Below are 24379 nucleotides of genomic sequence, written 5' to 3'. Positions count from 1 at the left end.
GGTTGTCCATTTTATTAGCATAGAGTTGCTTGTAGTAGTCTCTTAGGATGCTTTGTATTTCTGCGGTGTCTGTTATAACTTCTCCTTTTTCATTTCTAATTTTATTGATTTGCGTCCTCTCCCTCTTTTTCTTGAGTGTGGCTAATGGTTTATCAATTTTATATTCTCAAAGAACCAGCTTTTAGTTTTATTGATCTTTGCTATTGTTTTGTTTCTATTTTTTATTTCTGCTCTGATCTTTATGATTTCTTTCCTTCTGCTTACTTTGGGTTTTGTTTGTTCTTCTTTCTCTAGTTCCTTTAGGTGTAACGTTAGGTGTTTTTGAGATTTTTCTTGTTTCTTGCGGTAGGCTTGTATAGCTATAAACTTCCCTCTTAGAACTGCTTTTGCTGCATCCCATAGGTTTTGGATCATCGTGTTTTCTGTGTCATTTTTCTCTAGGTATTTTTTGACTTCCTCTTTGATTTCTTCAGTGATCTCTTGGTTATTTAGTAACGTATTGCTTAGCCTCCATGTGTTTGTGTTTTTATGTTTTTTTCCCTGTAATTCATTTGTAATCTCATAGTGTTGTGGTCAGAAAACATGCTTGATATGATTTCAATTTTCTTAAATTTACTGAGGCTTGATTTGTGACCCAAGATGTGATCTATCCTGGAGAATGTTCCGTGCGCACTTGAGAAGAAAGTGTAATCTGCTGTTTTTGGATGGAACGTCCTATAAATATCAATTAAATCTATCTGGTCTGTTGTGCGTTTAAAGTTTCTGTTTCCTTATTTATTTTCATTTTGGATGATCTGTCCATTGGTTTAAGTGAGGTGTTAAAGTCCCCCACTATTATCGTGTTACTGTCGATTTCCTCTTTTATAGCTGTTAGCAGATGCCCTATGTATTGTGGTGCTCCTATGTTGGGTGCATATGTATTTTATAATTGTTATATCTTCTTCTTGGATCGATCATTATGTAGTGTCCTTCTTTGTCTCTTGCAACGTTCTTTATTTTAAAATCTATTTTTTTTTTTTTTTTTTCTTTTTGCTGTATGTGGGCCTCTCACTGTTGTGGCCTCTCCCGTTGCGGAGCACAGGCTCCGGATGCGCAGGCCCAGCGGCCATGGCTCACGGGCCCAGCCGCTCCGCGGCATATGGGATCCTCCCAGACCGGGGCACGAACCCGTATCCCCTGCATCGGCAGGCGGACTCTCAACCACTGCGCCACCAGGGAGGCCCTTAAAATCTATTTTATGTGATATTAGTATTGCTACTACAGCTTTCTTTCCATTTCCATTTGCATGGAATATCTTTTTCCATCCCCCCAGTTTCAGTCTGTATGTGTTCCTAGGTCTGAAGTGGGTCCCTTGTAGACAGCATATATATGGGTCTTCTTTTTGTATCCATTCAGTGAGCCTGTGTCTTTTGGTTGCAGCATTTAATCCATTCACATTTAAGGTAATTATCGATATGTATGTTCCTATGACCATTTTCTTAATTGTTTTGGGTTTGTTTTCATAGGTCCTTTTCTTCTCTTGTGTTTCCCACTTAGAGAAGTTCCTTTAGCATTTGTTGTAAAGCTGGTTGGGTGTTGCTGAATTCTCTTAGCTTTTGCTTGTCTGTAAAGCTTTTGATTCCTCCACTGAATCTGAATGAGATCCATGCTGGGTAGAGTAATCTTGGTTGTAGGTTCTTCCCTTTCATCACTTTATCATGCCACTCTCTTCTGGCTTGTAGAGTTTCTGCTGAGAAAACAGCTGTTAACCTTATGGGAGTTTCCTTTTATTTGTCGTTTTTCCCTTGCTCCTTTCAGTAATTTTTCTTTGTCTTTAATTTTTGCCAGTTTGATCACTATGTGTCTCGGCGTGTTTCTCCATGGGTTTATCCTGTATGGGACTCTCTGCGCTTCCTGGACTGGGGAGGCTATTTCCTTTCCCATGTTAGGGAAGTTTTTAACTACAATCTCTTCAAATATTTTCTCTGGTCCTTTCTCTCTCTCTTCTCCTTCTGGGACCCCTATAATGCGAATGTTGTTGTGTTTAATGTTGTCCCAGAGGTCTGTTATGCTGTCTTCATTTCTTTTCATTCTTTTTTGTTTTTCCGGTTCTGCAGCAGGTAATTCCATCATTCTGTCTTCCAGGTCACTTACCCGTTCTTCTGCCTCAGTTATTCTGCTATTGATTCCTTCTAGTGTAGTTTTCATTTCAGTTATTGTATTGTTCATCTCTGTTTGTTCTTTAATTCTTTTAGGTCTTTGTTAAACACTTCTTGCATCTTCTCAATCTTTGCCTCCATTCTTTTTCCGAGGCCCTGGATCATCTTCACTATCATTATCCTGAATTCTTTTTCTGGAAGGTTTCATATCTCCACTTCGTTTAGTTGTTTTCCTGGGGCTTTATATTGTTCCTTCATCTGGTATATGGCCCTCTGCCTTTTCATGTTGTGTATCTTTCTGTGAATGTGGTTTTTGTTCCACCGGCTGCAGGACTGTAGTTCTTCTTGCTTCTGCTGTCTGCCCTCGGTGGATGCAGCTATCTAAGAGGCTTGTGCAAGTTTCCTGATGGGAGGAAGTGGTGGTGGGTAGCGCTCCATCTGTAGCTTTTTAAAAATAATTTTTCTCAACTTGCAGATTAAACACGTTAATTAAAGAAAAATAAACTGGTACTTCTTCCTTGGAGAATAGTTAAAGTTGGACTTGTGAATCATTTTGATCAAGCTGACTTTAAGTACCTGTCAGTACTTAAACTACTATCAAGAAGAAGATGAGAACAGAATTCCAGCTGTAATGTTTCAATACATCACTTCAAATAAAATGCAGATTAAGTTTAAGATAAATTTTTCCTCCTCTCAGAATGGCAGGGTTCACAACATCCACAAAGAGTCTGGCAATACTTTCGCAGTAAGTATCCAAGAGGAAGGGGAGAAAAAGGCCTTGCAGTTAAATGTTAATTAACCCACTGTAAAGTACTAACAGCATACCAGGTATCATGCAAGGAGCTGGAAACCCCCAGTAACAAAAGCATAGTTTATTTTCCCTCCCTTTAAATGAAGAACCATAGGAAAAACAACAAATTTTAGCCATAAAAGTGCTATAATGGAGGACTGAATAAAATACAAGACCACAGAAGAGGAAACACTGATCTCTTCCGTTGGTAATCCATTAGAAGTCATGGCTCATTTGCAAAGGAAGTGACACTGGAAGCACATCTTCAAGCATACACGTGTTGACCTTCTATTAGTTCATCAGATATAGGGAGGGAGGAGAAGACAACAGAGGAAGAGGCAAAACAGTATATTCAAAGGCAAGGAGGTTGGAAAGAATGTGGTACTTTTCGGAAACTCTTAAGTTGTTCAAAATAGCTGGGATAAAGGGAATGGTGATGAGAGATGAAGCTGAAGCCAGATCACAAATGGTCTTTTTTTTTTTTTAATCTTTTGGCCATGCCACATGGCATGTGAGACCTTACTTCCCTGACCAGGGATTGAACCTGTGCCCTCTTCATTGGCAGCGCGGAGTCTTGACCACTGGACCACCAGGGAAGTCCCCACATATGGTCTTGTCTCTCCTTTGATAAAATCATTGTATGAGCAATGATTTTGTCCTGAGGTATAGATCATGTTAACTACCAAAAGATTAAATAAAAATCAAATGTTCATTTCAGAAAGAACATTTTATCAGCTGTGTCGGAGGAATTAGAAAGAAGATGCATGAGGACATTAGTTTCTGGTCTTAGGAAATGATGGGGTCCTGAACTAATGACAGGACAGAGTTGAAAAGCAGTCAGTGGATTACACTGATAGCACTGAGTAAATGATTAGAGTTAGAGATGAATTAAGAGATGGGTAAGAAAAATGACTCAGGTTTGTGACTTGGACAACTGGGTAGAGCACACTGCTTTAAAAGCAATGGGGAAGACAACAAAAGGGTCAGTGTGAAAGAGAAAAAAATGGTTAACTTTGAGATTACTGAAAATGTATATACGTCCAATATGCAGATGAAAAGGGAAGACAGCATATCAAAAGGGAGAAGCAGCAGAGAGAGGTGGTTAAGCGGACAGGTTCTAGAATCAGACTACTTTGATTCTAATCTCTAACCCATCACTTGTCACTTCCCCTCTCTGAACCTCAGTTCCCTAACCTGTTAAGGTGGATAATAGTAAATCTTATATGCTATTGTAAGGATTAGATAATAGTTGTAAAGACTCAATACATGTTAATTATTTGATTGTGATTTGAGTTCAGGAGAAAGATCAGTGTTACAGATGTGTATTTATAACTCATGAGCATAGAAACAGAAATTGAAAGAATGGCTGTGGATGAGCTTACTTAAGGAGACTATGTACAATAAGGAGAGAAAGCAGCTACGGACAGAACCAGGGGAAGTTCAACATTTTAAGGAGCAGGAATAAGAGAAAGAACTAGTACACAGGAGAGCAGAACCAGAAAGAACCAGAGATAATGACCTGTAGTAAAGAAAGGAGAAAAAGTTCAAGCTTCCAATGCTCAGATAAGCTCAAGTTATGCATATGTTCAGCAAATTTAGAAGCAAAAGATTGCTGTTGACCTTAATAAGAACAGTTTAAGAAGAATGATAGAAATATGGTTTGATAATAAATAGCAATGAGCTGAAGAATAAATAAAGCATTAGGAGATAGGCTGCAGTCTATTTTTTCAAGAGGCTTAGCTGGGAAGTCCAGTTAACTAGCTAAAAATTAAACTTAACTGAAATGAACAGGATGACAAACTTTAAAATACTATGGAATCATGGGGGACTTTCCTGGTGGTCCAGTGGTTAAGAATCTGCCTTCCAATGCAGGGGACATGGGTTCAATCCCTGGTTGGGGAACTAAGATCCCACATGCCACGGGATAACAAAGACTGCATGCCAAAATACTGAGCCCATGCACCGCAACTATTGAGCCCGTGCACTCTGGAGCCCATGTGCCACAACTAGAGAGAAGCCCATGCTCTGCAACGAAAGATCCCACAAGCTGCAATGAAGATCCCGTGTGCTGCAACTAAGACCCAATACAGCCAAATTAATAAAAAAGAAAATTATGGAATCATGAGTGTAAGAGAATGCTAAAATAGTTTCTGAGAAGTATTAGAATAAGGAAAAGAATTAAAATCAAAAGAATTGGAATTGACAATTTTGAGTCAGGAAAATAAATGACTACTACTATACCACAGAAATCATTAAAATACTGATATATGCTCTGAAATTTGGAAAAGGAAGCACTGAAAGAAATACTGTTAGATAATTCTCATACCTCTTTATTTCTCCTAAAAGGCACCCTCAGTATTTCTTCCTGCTGTTCCAACTGTCTCAGGGTGAGGGGTTTAAATGGTGATCCTGGTAGTGACTGGCAAAATATGTCATTCACAGGAGATGCTCTGAATCTATTCAGTGAGAACAAAGCATTAAACCTAAGCAAACGACACTTTAAAGCATGTGTGCATTTCATGTTTAAAATATTAAATCCACATCCTACCTATATTTAGGATGACTGCACAAGAGTGGTGTCAAAATGACAACTTCATATTCACAAGTTGTAACTTCAGCTACTGAAAGAATTTCATGCTTAGATTCAGGATGACATATGTACATCACAGTACTTGATCTGGGCCGGTTCTGTTTCAAACTACAAGGTGTACCATTTCCCATTCCCACTGGATAGTAGGGTGTCATCTGACCTTCGATATTTTTAGTGGGAATCTTAAAAAAAGAGTATAAGACAGACTTTTCATTAGAAATAGAGGTGGGGTGAGGATGGAGAAGCACTTATTCTGAAAGGAAGAAAACTACATTTTATTCATAAACTAACATTTATAAAGGTAACATTTCTGTACTTTCTATAAGCTTTCCCTCTACTATTCTTTTCATTCATATTCTTATTTGAGCAAATACATATTTTCAGAGCTAATTTAATACAGAATAAAAGAAAATTTTTATTTGGTGCTAAAATTAAAATGTACACTTATATAAAAAAGGCTATAATAACATAGTATGAATTATTTTCAAAAGTTCTAAATAAAGTGACTAAGATAAAATATAGAAACTTACTATACTTGGGCTGGTCAGAGCTTTCTTCACTAAACTCTCAAGTGGATGCCTATGTTAGAATTTAGATTCTAGAGATTTGAAGTTTGATTTGTCAAAAAGTAGGGCTACAGGGTTAACACTATCTTCTAAAACAGGAATCTAAATACTGTGCTGGTTCATTGATCTGCTTACTCTTCTTCCCTGTTATTAACAGACATACTTCTCAGCATATAAACTCCTGTATAAATCCATTCGTGGCCAGCAAAAGACAGATGAAGAAATTTTCACAGAATGGGGGAATAAAGGAGATCACCCCAGAAGACAAGTATTATTAAGGAGTTAGCTCCCATACTTTTATTGACATAAACACAAGAAAAATTAAATGGAAAGGCTTTAAAAGATATTGTTAATATCATCTCCAAGCAAGCTCTTTGGAGGCAGGGAGCTCATCTTGTATCACTTTGGTACCCAAAACAGGCAACAAATAAATGTTTCCAGGGGAAAATATTTTGAGATTTCTTGTATGCTAGTTTCATGCTAGTGTCCAGAATTAGAAAATCCTGGTTTAAAATCCAAGCTTTGCATTCACTAGCCTTATGACTTTGACCAAATTTCAGTTTTTGTCATTCATAAAAGTAGAATAATAATATATACTCAAAGGCTGTAGGGAGAATTAAGCATTACCCTTTGTTACATGCCTGGCACAGAATCTGGCTTATGAATTGGGGCTCAATAAATGTTAGTTTTCTTCCCTTACCCTTTTCTTCCTCTTCCTTGATCATTTCACACTTTGAATTCCATCTTGCTATCCTCCAGAGCCAAAAATATTTTGAGATAAATATTTTATCTCAAAGGTAGTCTGTAAAATTAAAACCTTTTAAAATAGCAATGCTGTGTGTGTCTATGCATAGCTTACCAACTCCCCCAAAGCCACCCTTTTAAGTTATGGGCATCCCTTTTAAGTAATCTTTAAGGCCTTTTGCTGTTTAACTTTACTTCTAATAAAAGAATCATTAGGGTATGAAACCATTTATAGAAATATCCTCTACCAATAAGTTATTTAACTTTATGGAAATTCTTCGGATTCATAAAGCATTCCTTGAACCACAGGGGCATTTAAAAACTGTAACTGGTCACCCTAAGGAATTGTTCTTTTTAAACAATCCTATTTTTTAGTCATCAATTATGCATTCACATTCAATATGCATGCATGAAGGGCCTACATTATGTCTGGCACTCTGCTTTGCACTGTGGGGTAAAGAGAAAAAAGACAGTCCTTGCTTTTAAGATGCTTGCAGTCTGGTAGCTTGTTATTTACATTTATGATTTATCTGTTTTATGCATAGGAGATAGGGTCCAAACAACAGAAAAAATGCAAAAGCTCCAATGTTGACCAGAGGGAAAGAACCACTGCGAAGCACAGAAGTGATATAATGCTATTATAGAAACTTTCCCAGACACATCTTTGATAAATTCATTTATTTTTGTATGATCTTAAAGTTAATAAAAGTATTATAGCATAACTTTTCTCATAAAAATCTAACATATTGCAAATTTTCTTTGATTAAATCCTTTGAGGTAGTTGATAGATAGTTAAAGAACACATGGCTATATTCTGTCAATTAAGTTGTATAAATTGACGTCTAACAATAGATGTTAAGACTGAAAATCACCAATTATCACTTGCCTCTTTTGATTTTTCCTTTTCTTCTGCTTCTTGTTCTGTGGATTAATACAAAAGTAAGTTAAATAATGACCAGTGACTTATACACAAGATATAAATGACTAAGTTTTCATCAACTTTGTAATCTTAAACTTCTTTCTAAAGAAGACCTGGACTTCCCTGGTGGTACAGTGGTTAAGAATCCACCTGCCAGTGCAGGGGACATGGGTCTGGTCCCTGGTCTGGGAAGATCCCACATGCTGTGGAGCAACTAAGCTTGTGCGCCACAACTACTGAGCCTGTGCTCTAGAGCCCACGAGCCACAACTACTGAGCCTGCGTGCCTAGAGCCCGTGCTCCGCAACAAGAGAAGCCACTGCAATGAGAAGCTTGTGCCCCGCAAAGAAGAGTAGCCCCCGCTCACCACAACTAGAGAAAAGCCTGCGCACAGCAACAAAGACCCAACACAGCCAATAAATAAATAAAATAAAAATAAAAATAAGACCCAAAACATACACATACTTTTAGCTAGTTTCCTTGAAATGGTTTCTTTTGAAAGAACAGTCATATTTAATCATTACATCTTTATCTAGGAAATACTCTATTTGAGGCATAAGAACTGGCCACGACAGTTTTCTTCTGAAGTGTTTTTATCTCAGTGAAAGGTTTAATCTTAAATGAGTTGACCAATTTGAATAATATAGATGAATAAAAATATTTCATAATTTGAGGGATATATCTACATGTCTATTACCATATATAAAAAGTTGCTTAAACCAAGCAAAAGACTAACACTATAAAATTAAACACTGATATGTATGTCTCACCAGATTTAAAAAATTTATTAATAGGTAGAAAAAAAGCATAATGTTTGCTAAAACAGAAAATAATGAAAAGATCTCTTTGAAAAAGTTTTCTATGGGATTGTTCAGAAATTTATTTTAGTGTTTTAAAATTCATACAGTCTCCAACAAAATCTTTTAAATTCCAATTTGAACATATACTTTAAACCAAATACCAGCATTACTACTAAATCACTCTGTAGAAACAAACCTTTTTCGGATAGAAGGTTCTTAGCCAACATATTCCCAAGGTAGTACTCGTGTATATTTACTTTCTACATTTAAAAATAAAATAAAAATGTAGTAAGTATTTGGCAAATACATTTTTAAAGAATACAGTTTAAAACCATCCATCTCATTATTAAAGTTTTCATTTTATAATGTTCCATATTTCATATTTTGAAGAAAAAAATACCTGACCACTTTCTTTCTCTTCATGGTACTGCCGAATGTGTTTTCCGTGACATACTTCGTAAGTCCAATAAGACTCAATCTAAGACAGATGGATGTATTTATGTACAAAAGCCACACAACTCAACTGAATTCCTTTTTGATATTTTAAGCAACTGAAGATTTCTCTGAAGATTTACAGCGAGCTTTCATTAAATGAAAGTTATTATTATGCCTCAGAAAATATGAAATTACTGAAGCCTATTCATTGTTTTCACTAATTAGCTAAATGTGAAAATTCTATGAAGGAAGTAGGTCTAAATATACCTGGGGTCTATAATAAACACCTGGCCAAGGGATCATTTTTTACACAGCCTAAAAAAATAACCATCAGCATTTTTAATTAAAATTGTATATAAGGAAACTTTCTTTTGAGCTGAAAAACATTCAAAGCAGTTTGGTGATATTATTTGATAATTGATATTATTGGGTGTTTGCTGCATATACTATACAGGAATTTAAATGAACAAAATACTATTAAGCAACAGTTTAGTTTTACAACTAACTTAAAATGTGATACAACATAATAAAGTAAAAAGAAACAGAATTATTTTCAAGGGCCTATTGGCTGCTGGAAATTTATTTTCTAGTTATCAAGTGAACATAAAATACATACTCTGTAGGAACAACTGCTCTGTTTAAATAGTGGCTCCAATAGCTCTCTTGGATTTGGGCCTTTATAATCCTTTTCTTCTTCCTATGAAAGAATTAGAGTTTAATACAATTATTCTGGAACTTCACCCAACTCTGCTGTTTAGGTATTAACTCATTGGTCAAACCACAAATGCTTGGAAATAAAAGGGGGAAAAAAGTCAAAACCTTTAAGATCCTATGGCATGCCACTTCTTTCAAAAGAATTGAAGTATATGCAGCAACATGGATGGACCTAGAGATTTTCACACTGAGTGAAGTAAGTCAGACAGAGAAAGACAACTATCATATAATATCACTTATATGTGGCATCTAAAAAAAATGGTACACATGAACTTATTTACAAAACAAAATAGTCACACATGTAGAAAATAAATTTATGGCTACCAGGAGGAAAGGGGTGGGGTGAGGGATAAATTGGGGGATTGGGATTGACATATACACATTACTATATATAAAATAGATAACTAATAAGGACCTACAATATAGCATAGGGAACTCTACTCAATACTCTGTAATGACCTATATGGGAAAGGAATCTGAAAAAGAGTAGAGATATGTATATGTATAACTGATTCACTTTGCTGTACACCTGAAACTAACACAACATTGTAAATCAACTATAATCCAAAAAAAAAAAGAATTGAAGTATAAAATATGGAGCCATAGAATAATCTTCCATTCTTTCATCTCTTAGAAAAAGGTTAAGTATCAGTTTCCTGAACAATTCTATAAACCTACCTCAGAATTTTTAAATGCTTGTATCCAAACAAATTCTATCTATGAAAGCCTCAGAATAATTGAATCTTATAGAATACACTGGAAAGTTTTAATATACTTCTCAGTTTTCCATATATTTTTACATTTCAGACTTGAATGCCATAAATATGTGTGTAATTGCATATGTGTGTATTTGTGTCTTAAGGAGGTTTAAAACAAAATGAGATAGCTGTCTTTCACAGATTTTAAGTCTGAACAAAACCTAAGAAACCTAAACTCACTGAGTTTAATACTTCCATTTTACAGATTGTGAAAATATTATGTAATTAGCTCAATAAATTTATTGAGTGGAGGAACTGAGTTTCAAATTTGTTCAAGGCTCCACAGCTAACTATAGCCTATACCTCAGCCTCCTGGCTCCTAGGCTGGTGTCCTTTCCATCTTACCATGCTGCCTTTTGTGTTTCATCTTGAAAGAAGTAATTGCCTTGAAGGATGGATAAGAGGCAGTAAGGGCATTTTAGGAGGAAGAAACGGGCATGAGCTAAGGTAGTGAGAAAGCACAAGGTACCTATAGATTTACTTATTAGCAATTCTTTATAAAAAATGTCACATACACATTTAAAATTTTATCTTGTTTCAAAACCTTCATTTCTATAAAAGAAAGTATGTGTGGAGTTAGATTTTCATCTAAAACATTAATAATTGGTTGTTAGTTTTTCCAAGTTGAACTGTAAAAATCAAAGAATTCAGGAATAATAAGGATTACTAACAACACTGTAAATCACTTTACTTCAATAAAAAAGTGATTACTATATTTATAGTAAGACAAGATAATTGAGAAACCTGTCACTCAATTTTATTTTAAGGTATGGAGTTGCAATGTTTTCAATAAATACCTTTGGTGACAGGGATTATCAACGTATTTATAAAAACTTACCTCATCCCCACTTGTCACAAGGGGAAGAATGCATTTATATTTTTCTTTATGTGTAGTTGTCATGATGACATAATTATCTTCTTTATACAAAACTCCAGTTGTAGGCTAGAAATAGAACAAAAAAATGTACATTACTTTAGCTGATTAAACTGAACTATACTAACTTACAGTCCCAGGTTAAACTAATTCATCATTTCAACAGGATTTTTAAACATACTTGCAAAGGCAGGGAAAAGATTCTACATATTTTTTAATGACAAAATGAAGATGACAAACTTTATCCTGGTGTTACAATGTAACAGAAAATAAGGAACAAAAATAAAGTTTGGAGTAAAAAGAAAAAAGTAGTAATGCAACAGATTGAAGTTATAATACAGATTAAAAAGCATTAAGAGGCGTCAATGTTCATGGATACATCATCACTGAATACTTATTAATCCTATTAACAATTACCACCTATATATGAGAATTTACAGCACTTTATAAACATACACTCAATTCTGTTGGATGGGACATCTGAACATAATACAATGTAGTAGTTTTCATATTTGGATAACATATGGTCTTTACTGCAACTACTCAATTCTGCACTGTAGGAAGTAAGTGCACAGGCAATATGTAAATGAATAAGCGTGGTTGTATTCTGAGAAAACAAACAAATAGCTTTACAAAAATAAAGTTTGGAGTGGGCCAGCCCAAAGGTATAGTTTGCTGATTCATGGTATATATCAACAAAACTATCCTTAAAGCGTTCTACAGTATAAAACCAAACAAATTCACAAATCAAAATGAACCAATGTAATTCAAATGAACATTTCAATTAATATAACTGATATTATTTAACTAAAAAGAAATCTCTGCTTTGTGATAGCAAATATGTCACTAACTACTAAGGCAGAAGTTTTCAAAGTCTATGAGAGGTGTTCTCTGACAATTCAATTCTCTCTTAACTTTTCTCTTCTTACAGCATTGTAAACCCACTATACTATTTGGCTATCCCTGGCAAAGAAAGAACCACCCTTATTACATACCCCTGCTCTTTTCTCAGTTTAACAAAAACAATTCCTAACTATAATAAAACCAGTACTACTTGAAACTGATGTTATCTTAAACACAAATACAAATTAGGAGATGTTTTCCCAAGACAATAAAACAAAACAAAACACATCAGTAAATACTAGCTGTATTAGCTATATGACAGTACCAAATTAAGTTCTTTACATTTATTGTCTCATTGATGCTCGAAGCAAGCATTGTACCCATCTCACTGAAAAGGAAACTGAAGCCCAGGGCTTAAATAATTTGTCCAAGGTAATATAGCCAGTAAGTAGCACAGCCCAGACATGAACCCTAGCAGACTGATTCCATATTCTATGTGCTCTTAACTGTTTTAACATGTTTGAACTAGCTTTTGTTAACATTTTCCTAGATTACTATATGGACTCCTGGACTATGGCCAAAGATCCTTATTTAAAAGATCATCACGAGTGAAGAGAGAAATCAAAGAGATTTGAAAGTCAGAGTTGTAAAGCCAAATTTGTGATAAAGGGATCCTTAGAAACATTTATTCAGTTGAGCCAACAACAAACTGCTGTAAGACGTAACACTTATAACGTCTCTCGGTGTTTTTCGGATATATTCAGAATATATGATAGTGAGTTGTACAAAGCATTACTTACATTCATTTAGCTAGCAATGGATGGCCTGAAGTCTTGTCAAATCATTCCTGTACTGTAGGGAAGGTGGACAGTAGCATATGACTTAAATCTAATCCTCTCTATTTGTGAAGTACCTGCAACTTAATATTCAGAACTGGATTCTACAGCAATATTGACTCATTTACTAAAATATTACCACAATGCTAACAGTGGAAAAAGAAACTGCTTGTCTAGAGCCACGGCAAAGAAAGGAAGACAATTCTTTCTTTGTAATTAAAACTAATCTTGGGTTTTATGTCTATGTGAAGAAATTCATTCCTCTGCCTATCGCTTTTAAGGTTTAGGTAAAAGGTAACAGAAGTAGAAACCATCACTATTCTTATTTGAAGATTTGTTGTTGCTGCAAAGATTCATTTTTCATTAGTTTAGGAAGGGCTACTTTCTTCTTCAATAAAACAGACCAAGTGGCAATTCTTCTATCTGAAAACTCTTTGCTGAAATAGTGCGTCACTTACTGGGATCACGAAGTAAAAATTTTAACAAACTTTACCCTAATTTTTAATAATAGAAATTACAGGGGAAAAGTTAACCTTTTGTGATTTTCTAAGTTAAAAATTTTTTTTGATCTACTACTAAAATGCTTCCTTCTGATTTTGTAAAACATGTTTTTACTTAAAAAAATATAATTCTGAATGCACAGAATCACAGATAGTATTAAAAAACTTGTTTTATATAACTTAACACCTTAAAGTATTTCTAGTGTAAGATTAGTGATTTGATAAAAATCAGATTTTAATATAATGAAACTAATCAAGGTGGGGTGTGGTCTTTAGGATTAAGGAATTTAAAAAGTATCTTGGGGCCTCCCTGGTGGCGCAGTGGTTGAGAGTCCGCCTGCCGATGCAGGGGATACGGGTTCGTGCCCCGGTCTGGGAGGATCCCATATGCCGCGGAGCGGCTGGGCCCGTGAGCCATGGCCGCTGGGCCTGCGCATCCGGAGCCTGTGCTCCGCAACGGGAGAGGCCACAACAGTGAGAGGCCCGCATACCGCAAAAAAAAAAAAAAAAAAAAAAAAAAAAAAGTATCTTGGCAGGGGAGAAATTCCTAATGTTTGACATGAGTCTGGAGGAATTAAGATAGAGGATGAGAGAGAAAACTATCCTGGGAGAGGCTGTAAAATAAACTCAATGGCACCACTTGTTAATACACATAACATGCTTCGAACCATGGAGTTGGTCACCATTTTTCCCAAGTGTAGTGTCTGGGGAAAGCTTTTGAGTGGGAATACATTTCTATACTTACAAAAGAAGTAGAAAGAAAATTAGACTTATTTTGTGGTTTTCTTTTGGTGAAATTCATAAACTCTGTGAAGTAATGAATAATCGAACACTTTAATGACACAGAGATGATACTTCAGCAGGAAAATATACACAAAAACAAAACTGACTGCTAAAAACCAGTAAAGAAAGAATATCATAATCATTAATTATTGTAAACATTTAAAAATGTACACAATTTTGGTGCTTAATACTTTTCTAAGCAAATTTGAAAGATTACGTATTATTTTGATATATCTGAAGGGGAAGATGATTTAAAGCACAGAAGAATTTTAAAGATAAAGAAAATTCAGGTCTTCTAATCAAGTCCCTTCCAATTTCAGGTGGTAGAGAGATAAAGACCTTTATCCTAGTTCATACAGCTGCTTAGTTACACACAAATGTCCATCCAACTGGCCTATAAAACAAAATGACAGTGCCAGTTGTGGAGGGCTGTAGTTTCAATTACACAAAGTAGGGAAGGGAAGCCTTGAGATTAGAAAAACACTAAAAAAAAAAATCAAAAGATCAATGATAATTACTCTTGGGGCTTATTTTTGTGTGAGGCCCACAGATCTTTTGCCAACTTATAGGAAAATGTTTCTAGATTTTTCTCAAAATAACTCAAACTTAAAAAAAGAAAAGAAAAAAAATTTCTCCCCAAATTCTCAAATGTGCCCATCTTAGATTATGCTTCATTGCCAAAGAAAAGTAATTAAAAACAAAATGTCAAAATAAAATTGTTAGATATAGGAAAGGTTGGTACAGCATACGTTAAGACCGAGATCTTCTACCATAACCTCTTTTTAGCCAGCAAACACCAGTGCCAGAAAGAAAACTGAACGATTTGGTAGTAACTTCTAAAAAGGCTAGTTTTAATCATCTGCGTATAGGTCAGTAAATTTTTAGGGCCACATATCAGCATGCCTTTTTTTAATTAAAAAAAAAAGCAAAATACAGGTGCAAGAGTAAAAAATTTTAATGACCACATTCTTTAAACATTTGCCAAGTTCATGCCAAGTGTGCTCTTTGGAAATAACAGAGGCTGGACTAAAATATTCTTATCCCAAGCCTCTTAGTTATTTCTGACTTGTAACAAACTTTCATATAAGTATTTTAATATATCAATATTTCCTGAATAAGAACCAACTGTATAGCACATGGAACACTACTCAATACTCTGTAATGACCTATACGGGAATAGAATCTAAAAAAAAGTGTATATATGTATATGTATAACTGATTCACTTTGCTGTAAAGCAGAAACTAACACAACATTGGAAACCAACTATGCTCCAATAAAAATTAATTTAAAATATTTCCTGGCATTAATGCAAAGATTAATCTGGCTTCCCAGAGAAATACTTAAGTTTAAGAACCACTGAACTACCAGAATGGAAGAACTGAAGACAGGTGGAGAAACAAACCAGGTGTGAAATATTAGCAAAAACTAACATCTTCAAATAGAAGTCTGTTGTGGTACTGATGACATCCGTTATCCTGGGACATTCTGTGCAGACATCCTAATATCACATATTCACGTTTCAGTGAAATAGTAACAGAACAATATACTAAAACAGTCTTCCAAGTAGAACGACTGCAGGTAATTGGAATAAGAATTTTTTAAAAATTCTGCAGGGCGGAGCGGGGCGGGGTGGGGGGAACTGTTGCATTTTCCCCGACTTCCATTTGAAATAAATGAATTAATTACCATACGGTAAGTATCACAAGAGCCCAATTTTTATTGGCCTACCGTGGATAGCAAGACTTCTCAGAAGTCCACTCCCCAAAGGAAGGACTGCAAATATTCACTACTTTGAGATTATAAATAAGTTCTTCAATGTAGGAAAACCGATCATAAAATCTCATAGTTCTGGGGTCTTAAATAACAGTCGTAATACATCAAAACTGTAAAGGATATTCTGCATAGGGCGTCGTTAACATCTCACAGGCCAAACAGCCCTCTCAGAAACAACTCTGAAGGAAAAAGAGCTGTGCGTATATGTATATGTACTGTGTGTGTGTATACAAGGGAGAAAGAACGAATATGAGAGAGGAAACTCATATCCGCAGTACACCTGGTTGTGTAGGTAGGGTGTGTAATACTCCTTGAAGGAGAGAAGGCTGCTGGTGGAGTTAAGAGCTGCAGAGGACTTTCCAAAGAGAAGACAAATGTGTGCGCCTGACGTGGTTCTAGAAAAGCTTCTTCCACAGGGTGGGAGTGTTGGTAAGGTATAGTGAGACAGATTTTTAAAGGGGAGAGCAAGTGACCGCTGGATCCCGGAATGCGTAGCATGGAGGGCACATCCACAGAACGTGTCTGATTAAACACTTGCTGTTTGAATGAATGAACGCGGGGTCGATGAAGCTTTGGATTGCGGAAGGAGGCATGCGCCCGCAGAGGAGGTTCTAGGGGGAAAAAAACGCAGAATACTGAGGGAAGGGGCTGAACCCTTAAGTGCCAGGAGGAAGAGAGATGGCTACCGGGTTCGCAAGGGCACTGACCAGAGAGAACTCGGTGCCGGGCCAGTTGACTCGGAAAGGGATGTCATCGCTGAGCTGGGGGAGCGCTCGGCCGCCACCGGACGCCTCTAGGAGACCGCAGAGTACCAGTAACAGCGGCCCGCCTGGGACCAGACTCCGCGCGCCGCCGCCTCCTTCCTCCATCCTCCGCCGCCGAGTTCTCCAGCCGCCGCCACAACCCCCTCGGCCCACAGTGGAGAGGAGAGGGAAGAGGAGGAGGAGGAGGAGGAGGAGGAGGCGGCGGGACTACCAAGCGGCCAGGCAGCCCGGTGCCCAACAGCCGCCACGTCTCCTTCCGGAGAGCTCAGCAACGCCAACCCCGCCCCCTTGGACTTCCCTCCACCGTTTCCGGGGCAGGCGGTATATCAACATCCGGGGCCGCCGAGCCGTCCGCCTACGGAAGCCGGGACGCCGGCCGCGCTTATCTTGTCGCGCGCAACCGCAGTCTCGCGGCTGGGAGCGAACGCAGCGGTCTCCCGGGAGCGGAGGCGCAAAGACCGGGCCTCGGACCAGCCCTTTCGGCGGCGGCGAAGTGGCGGCACGGAGAGCTGGTGAGTCCGGGAGGCGGCGGCTGTTCCCGCGCGGCTCTCCACCGGCTGGGTAGCGGCTTGGCCCTCGTGGAGCAGCTACAGCAGAGTGTGAGCGGGGCGGGTGCTGGTCTTCACATGAGAAAATTCGAGGTGGCGAGAAGTGAGAAGTGGCGGTGTTCCTGACTGCTCTACCCTCTCGCTGCTTTTCCTTTTCTCCGCACGTAGCATCTGTACACTTCATCTTTCCCGCTGGAAGTTTCTCTCCGCCTCTTTTGCTGTGGGCCGCGGTCACCTCACTACTTCCAGCTCCTGACTAACGCAGGACGGGGGTTGGCTCAGTCTCCGCAGCCGTGGTTTCGGGGATACCCGAACCGAGGAAACCTGTCGTTCCCCCGTATAAGAATACTGCAGTTCTCCGAGGGTGGCCTAGACGGAGAATCTCCTTGTGGGAAGGGCAGCTAGATAGCTCAGCCCCTACATTTTTGCTTTACGGGGGTCTCTTTCATCCCAGAGTTGAAGTGTTGGGTTGCTTTTTTTTAAGGAAGCCGATAAGTTGCTTTATGTGAGGTTCGGGGCCAGGCGAATGTGAGGTTATGAACTCACATGAAGTTCAGATATCTCTGACTTTATTCAAAAAAGCACAAAAAGTTTTGGATTCCCCTCCCCATCTTAAAAAAAAAAGACGTTGTTTTCATCTCTAATATAATGGGTTATACAGTGTTAGTTCTAGAGCACCTGTCATGGTCTTTCTGGAGGTGGGAAGAGCTAGACCTTCGTGCTAGATCTGCTAAAGACTGTGTCGTCCCTTGTGTGTCGTCGCCCCCCCATCCCGCGCAATTTGAGCCAAATCAAAAAGCAGGAAGAACAGTCTGTTTTTCTATTTTTTGTTTTCAAAATTTCCTTTTTTTAAAACAAAAGGAATCCGCAGCATCAAAGAAAATTACTTTTTTCCAGAATTGAGGTGTTGTTCATTCATTTATTTACTTATTAATGCTTAATATGTGTGCGAACACTGGGATTGGTAAATGGCAAATAAACGGGTCTCTGTTCTCTTTCTCTCACGGTCTAACAAGGGAGATTACACAGACAAATAATGGTAACCTATTGTGATATAATAAAGTAGCTAACATTTATATAGCATTTCTTCTGTGCACTAGTGTAAGTACTTTATATATGTTATGAGGCAGGTACTATAGATTATACAGTAGAGAGACGTTAGAGTGAAGATATAACAAAGGACAGAGGTTGGACAGGAAAGGCTTCCCAGGAGAGGTGACATTAGAATTGGGGTGTTAAGGATTTATAGGAGTTCATCAGGCAGGTGGGGAAGTGCATTTCCAGCACCATCCTTCTAGATGGTCCGTTAGGGCTTTTCGGTGTAGTCAGCAGATAGTGTGGGATGGAATCAACAGCAGGAGATTAGTGCTCTCTTAGAGGAACAGAGGCAGTCAGTTCAGATTAATTCACTTCATTCAGTTGAAGATTAATTCCAAATGGATTAGATATTTAAATGAACAACAAAAAGAAAACAATAGAAGAAAACTTAGGAGAATAATTCAATGATCTTGGTGTGTAAGATAGGAAATCCTGAAGTCATGAAGGAAAAGAGATGTATTTGACTAAATAAAAATGAAAAATATTTGTCTGCCCTGGTTTAGTCTCTGGGTCTGTAGTGATGGAAGCTGCCTCAATAGAGCTTATGTTCAAGTAACAGATAAAAAACAAGTAAGATAATTTCTGGTAGTGGTCACTGCTGCTTAGAAACTAGGGTTTTGTGAAAGAGAATGCTTCTGGGATATGCTGCTCAGGTAGATGGTCAGACTTGTGTGAGGAAGTGACATTTGAGTTGTGACTTGAAATGGTGAAGAGGAATCCACACAGCAATTTCCAGCAGGAAAAGCTTGGTGTGTTGGAGGGACAGAAAGAAGGCTAATGTTGCTGGAGTGTAAGAGCAAAGTGGTAGGAGATGGCCAGCTGAACACAGATCTGTAAGTAGGAGAGTAATGTGACCTGATGTACGTTCATGAAGATCATTATGGTTGCTGTGTGGAAAACTGATGATAGAGAATGTTATTGGCTGAAATGTGTTTCCCAAAAGGATATGCTGAAGTCCTAACCCCTGGAACCTGTAAGTGTGAACTTATTTGGAAATAGGGTCTTTGCAGATGGAAAGTTAAGATAAGGTCATTGAAGTCGGGTGGGCCCTAATACAATGACTAGTGTCTTTATAAGAAGAGGGATATTTGGACACAGACAGACATACAGAGAGAATGCTATGTGAAGATGGAGGCAGAGATTGGAGTGATGTGTCTACAAACCAAGGAACGCTAAAGTTTGCCAGCAACCACCAGAAGTTAGCAAGAGGTAAGGACAAATCCTCCTATAGAGGTTTCATAGAGATCGTGGCTCTGCTGACACCTTGATTCCAGACTTCTAACCCCCAGACCTGGGACTTTCCTGGTGGCACAGTGGTTAAGAATCTGCCTGCCAGTGCAGGGGACATGGGTTCGAGCCTGGGTCTCGGAAGATGCCACGTGCCGTGGAGCAACTGAGCCCTCTGCATGTGGGCTTAGTTGTATGGCAGCCCTAGGAAACTAATGTAGGGGCAAGTATGGCAACAGGGAGACCAGTTAGGAAGCTGGTAGCAGCAGAGATGGGGAGAAGTGGCCTAATTTGGATATATTTTTCAGCTACAGCATCTTGAATTTGCTGGTGGATTAGATGTGACATGTTCTTATAGGGATGAATTAATGATGATGTCTAGATATGTTTTATGAGGAACTGGTGGTGCAGTTTGCTGAAAGAGGGAAGAAAAGAATGTCGAATGATGGGAACCATGTGTTTTTGTCTGGTTTACTTTTTATTTTGAAGTGATTTCAAACTTATATAATAGTTGCAAGAATCAAACCTAGATATCCCCAGTTGTTAACATCTTACATATGTGGTTTGATTACAATAATTGTAATTTCTGAATCAAGGGTTCTGTTTTGGACATGTTAAGTTTTATTATTTTTAAAAATTTTTATTGGAGTATAGTTGATTTACTGGACATGTTAAGTTGTAGATATCAGTTAGACATCCAACTGGAGCTAACACATTGGTTAAATAAACCTGAAGCTCAGGTGAGGAGGTCAGAGCTGGAGTTATAAATTTTGGTGTTATTAGCATATAGATATACTGAAAGCCATGGTTCTGGCTGACATCATTTAGGGAAAAAATGAGGATAACAAAGGGAAGATGAATCATTGCAACATTAGATAGTGAACAGCATTGAAGAATTAACAGAATGTACTGGGGAGGTGTGCCCAGTAAAGCAGAAAGGAAATCAGAAAACTGAGATATCAAGGAAGTCAAGAGAAAGAAGTGTACCATGGGAATGACCAGCTAGCTGAGTCAAGGGAGTTGTGGAAGATGAGGATAAGCAGGTAACCACTGGATTTGACAGCATGGAGGAGGAGCAGAGGGGAAGAAAGGCTTGATTGGATTGAAGTGGAGGCTTTTTAATGTGTATGTTAAATTAAAAACATTATGTTTTTGCATTTCAGCAGAGTATACACCAGTTTCTCAAAACCTTGGCAATGTTGACATGTTGGGCCAGGAAAATCCTTTGTTGTGAGGGGCTATCTTGTGCGTCGTATAATGTTTAGTAGCATACCTGGCTTGTGTCCACTAGATGCTAGTAGCAACCCCACCCTCCCCCTCCCCCCAACCAAGTTGTGACAACCAAAAATGTCTGCACACGTTGCCAAATGTCCCTTGGCAGGCAAAATGGCCCATGGTTGAGAATCACTGGTTTAGACTTTTAAATGAGAGGCTTGAATATTAATGGTAAAGTTTTAGACATTAGCTCACTGAGTGGGAAGATATTTAGAGGCAAGCAGGGGACCTTTCTAGCACTCTAAAAATTTTGCAGTGTAGTGAACACCTACTTTGCCTATAATGCTTGTTTGTGTTGTATCTTTGATGATTCCATAAGGCACTTAATCTTACCTTGCACTGATGTCATCATTATGCAGTTATCATCATAGAGAATTTTGAATGTAACTATGTAGAAGATTGTCCTGAATCTGTATTAACCCCATCACTGCCTAGAAATTATTTTGAAAAAATAGTCAGTTACTTCATTTAATAGTCTCTTGATTTTTTCTCATGTAAATATGGTACAGAATACACAATCTTAAATTTTGTTTATTTTATTTTTATTTTTATTTTATTTTTATTTTTTTCGGTACGCGGGCCTCTCACTGTTGTGGCCTCTCCCGTTGTGGAGCACAGGCTCCGGACGCGCAGGCTCAGCGGCCATGGCTCATGGGCCCAGCCGCTCCGCGGCATGTGGGACCCTCCCGGACCGGGGCACGAACCCGTGTCCCCTGCATCGGCAGGTGGACTCTCAACCACTGCGCCATCAGGGAAGCCCAAATTTTGTTTATTTTAAATTTCTGCTTCATGGATTCCAGAAAAATTCCCCTTCATTTTGCAAAACTACGCTTTTCTGCACACAAGGGAGTTAGTCTTAATGTGGCAGTTTTCAGTTAGCTGCAAAACTACAGATCTGGGGAGAGATCAAGAAAGTTGTGCAGTTATTCATCTAATAAATGTGGTTCGGAAGCACTGTCCAAAGTACTAAGGGTGCTATAAAAATGACTTAGATATAAAAAAAAAGACTTAGATATTGATCAAGTCCACCAAAATATTACCACCTAGGAAGGGAGACAGGACTTGTAAATAACTAATTATATTTAAAGTGAGAAGTGTTGTTAGAGAAGTACTGTGCAGATAAAGTATTGCAGACATTCAAAGGAGGGGTTGATTACCTCTAGCAAGGGATGAGAAGAAGGAAGCGTGGAAACCAATAAAATAGTCTCGGCATTTGTATAGGACCATAATGGATGGTAGGAATTGGATTTACAGAGCTGGGAGAGGCCTATTCTAAGTGGATGAAAGAGCATGAACCCAAGACATAGAGATCAAAAATAATTTGGTTTGAGTATAGAAAGGTGGCTTGGAATGACATAAGGAATTTAATATGTGACAAGGGTGTCATTTCGCTTTTGTGGGAAAATGATGTTTTAATCAATAAATGCTGATAGTGCAATTTGCTATTCATCTATAGGAAAACCAACTAGATCACCTTATCATAAATTACATAAAAAGTAAATTGTGAGAATTCCCTGGCGGTCCAGTGGTTAGGACTCCACGCTTTCACTGCTGAGGGCCCGTGTTCGATCCCTGGTCGGGGACCGTAAGCCAGGCAGCACTGCCAAAAAAAAAAAAAAGTAAATTGTAAATGAGTTAAAGATATTTCCATATGAAGCAATTAGGAGAATATTCATATAATCGGAGTAGGGATGGTATTTTTCAGTAAGACAGGAAATCCAGATAGTGTAAAAGGAAAGATAGACCTGCTATAATAAACTTTTTAAAATTAGTATTTTTTTTTTTTTTTGCGGTACGCGGACCTCTCACTGTTGTGGCCTCTCCCACTGCGGAGCACAGGCTCCAGACGTGCAGGCTCAGCGGCCATGGCTCACGGGCGCAGACGCTCCGCAGCATGTGGGATCTTCCCGGACCGGGGCACGAACCCGTGTCCCCTGCACCGGCAGGCGGACTCTCAACCACTGTGCCACCAGGGAAGCCCTTAAAAATAGTAATTTTTAAAGTTAAAAATTATTAAAGTTAAAAATATGCAAACCTTTTGGCCTAGTAATTTTACTTTTTGGACTTTCTCCTTTAAATACAAAAGCCCTGACACATAAGGATGTATGTATAAAGATAATTCATTATGGCATTAGCTGTAATGGCAAAAAAAAAAACCCCTGGATATCTGGTTTTCTAATAATAAGGCAATGGCTGAATAATTATATGCAAACTCTGTACAACTGAATAGTGAGGTGGTTAGGAGCAGGGGCTCAAGAGTTAGGCTAGTGAGATTCTGATCCTACCTACTACATGTGTGACCTTGGGCACGTTACTTAACCTCTTTAGAGCTCAGTTTTCTTACCTTTAAAATTGAGAAAATAACAAATGTGAGATGTAAGAACTATTATGAAGATTGAGATTTATTATGTATTTCATTCATTTAATAGATGTGTCCGGGCACTATTTTAAGCGCTTTATAGATATAGATTTATATAATTGGTTTATTCCTTGTAATAACCTTAGAAGTTAGATTTTATTGTTTCCTCATTTTATTGATTAGGAAACTGAAACACAAGAGAGGTTAATATGTTCTAATATAATTCACACACAGGTATAAAATTGTATATCTGTGCCATGTTATAAAATATGGCTGAATAAAACTGTAAATTTTTTTTTCCAGTTGAAATTTTTCTGAGACAGAGATGAGAACCAACCACTTGGGCTTTGAGTTAAAAGTTATCCCAGATCTCTATAATACTTTCTCATTTAGAGATATAAAGGGCAAAATCGATAAAAATGAAGACATTTGTTCAAATTAACAGCTGGTATGCAATCTGAGGTTGTTTAACACTAATTACTCCAGAGGCTGCCTAAGATAGTAATTGACCTTTTCTGTTAATTTCCAATATTGATCTTTTTTCCCTTCCAATCACTCCTTTAAATATAATTTACTCTGTGGTAACAAGAAGACTTAAGAGGACTGGGATACACATTTTGGGAAAAATAAATGAGAAAAGTTTTGGCCTTCAGAGATTTTTGGTTAAAATACATCATGTACACAGGTGACAGAATGCCAGCAAATATCCAGGTGCAAATGTGAATATTGTACATACTCATTTCTTAGGTACAAGGAAAAAGAAAGGAGATTGGAAATTTGATTTCAAATCAAGGTAGAATGTTTCTTTTTTTAATCCCATGCTTTATATTTTTGTTTATGGTTTTTCCTAAGGATTTTCTGTTAAGAATTTTGTATAAGAATGAGTTTTTAAAACTTCATGTGTACAACACCTATATATAACAATACCTGTGTAGTATTCTTGTCAAGCCTGGCTATAAGAAAATTATCAAACAAATAAAAAATGTGGCTCATTCTACAAGACAACTGGCCTGAACCTTGAAAAAAAATCAATGACTAGGAATAA

The 24379-nt window shown here is 37.7% G+C and overlaps 2 protein-coding genes across 4 annotated transcripts in view; one reads left to right on the top strand and one right to left on the bottom strand.

Annotated features, from left to right (window-relative positions):
- The window catches only part of ERLEC1 (endoplasmic reticulum lectin 1), a 41027-nt gene extending 23969 nt beyond the window's left edge, over positions 1–17058 (bottom strand). For all 3 annotated transcript variants that reach the window (XR_014295847.1, XM_082642107.1, XM_082642106.1), the window contains exons 1-8: positions 16771–17058; positions 11292–11396; positions 9598–9678; positions 8947–9024; positions 8743–8806; positions 7715–7749; positions 5477–5700; positions 5255–5384 (exon numbers count right to left, since the gene is read on the bottom strand). Coding sequence is in view for 2 of the 3 variants with exons in the window: in XM_082642107.1 (XP_082498233.1) it covers positions 5255–5384; positions 5477–5700; positions 7715–7749; positions 8743–8806; positions 8947–9024; positions 9598–9678; positions 11292–11396; positions 16771–16932 (879 nt within the window). In the remaining variant the exon portion in view is untranslated. The remainder of the gene's footprint in view (positions 1–5254; positions 5385–5476; positions 5701–7714; positions 7750–8742; positions 8807–8946; positions 9025–9597; positions 9679–11291; positions 11397–16770) is intronic.
- Positions 17059–17249: 191 nt separating this feature from the next.
- ASB3 (ankyrin repeat and SOCS box containing 3) overlaps positions 17250–24379 on the top strand; it is a 96085-nt gene continuing 88955 nt past the window's right edge. Inside the window, exon 1 of the mRNA XM_082642105.1 lies at positions 17250–17339. The gene's annotated coding sequence lies outside the window, so the exon portion shown is untranslated. The remainder of the gene's footprint in view (positions 17340–24379) is intronic.

This window comes from Mesoplodon mirus (genome assembly GCF_964341445.2).
Source record: "Mesoplodon mirus genome assembly, chromosome: 14".
Classification (NCBI taxonomy): Eukaryota; Metazoa; Chordata; class Mammalia; order Artiodactyla; family Ziphiidae; genus Mesoplodon; species Mesoplodon mirus.
The sequence above is the reverse complement of the archived record's forward strand: the minus strand, read 5'-3'. Positions and strand labels throughout refer to the sequence as shown.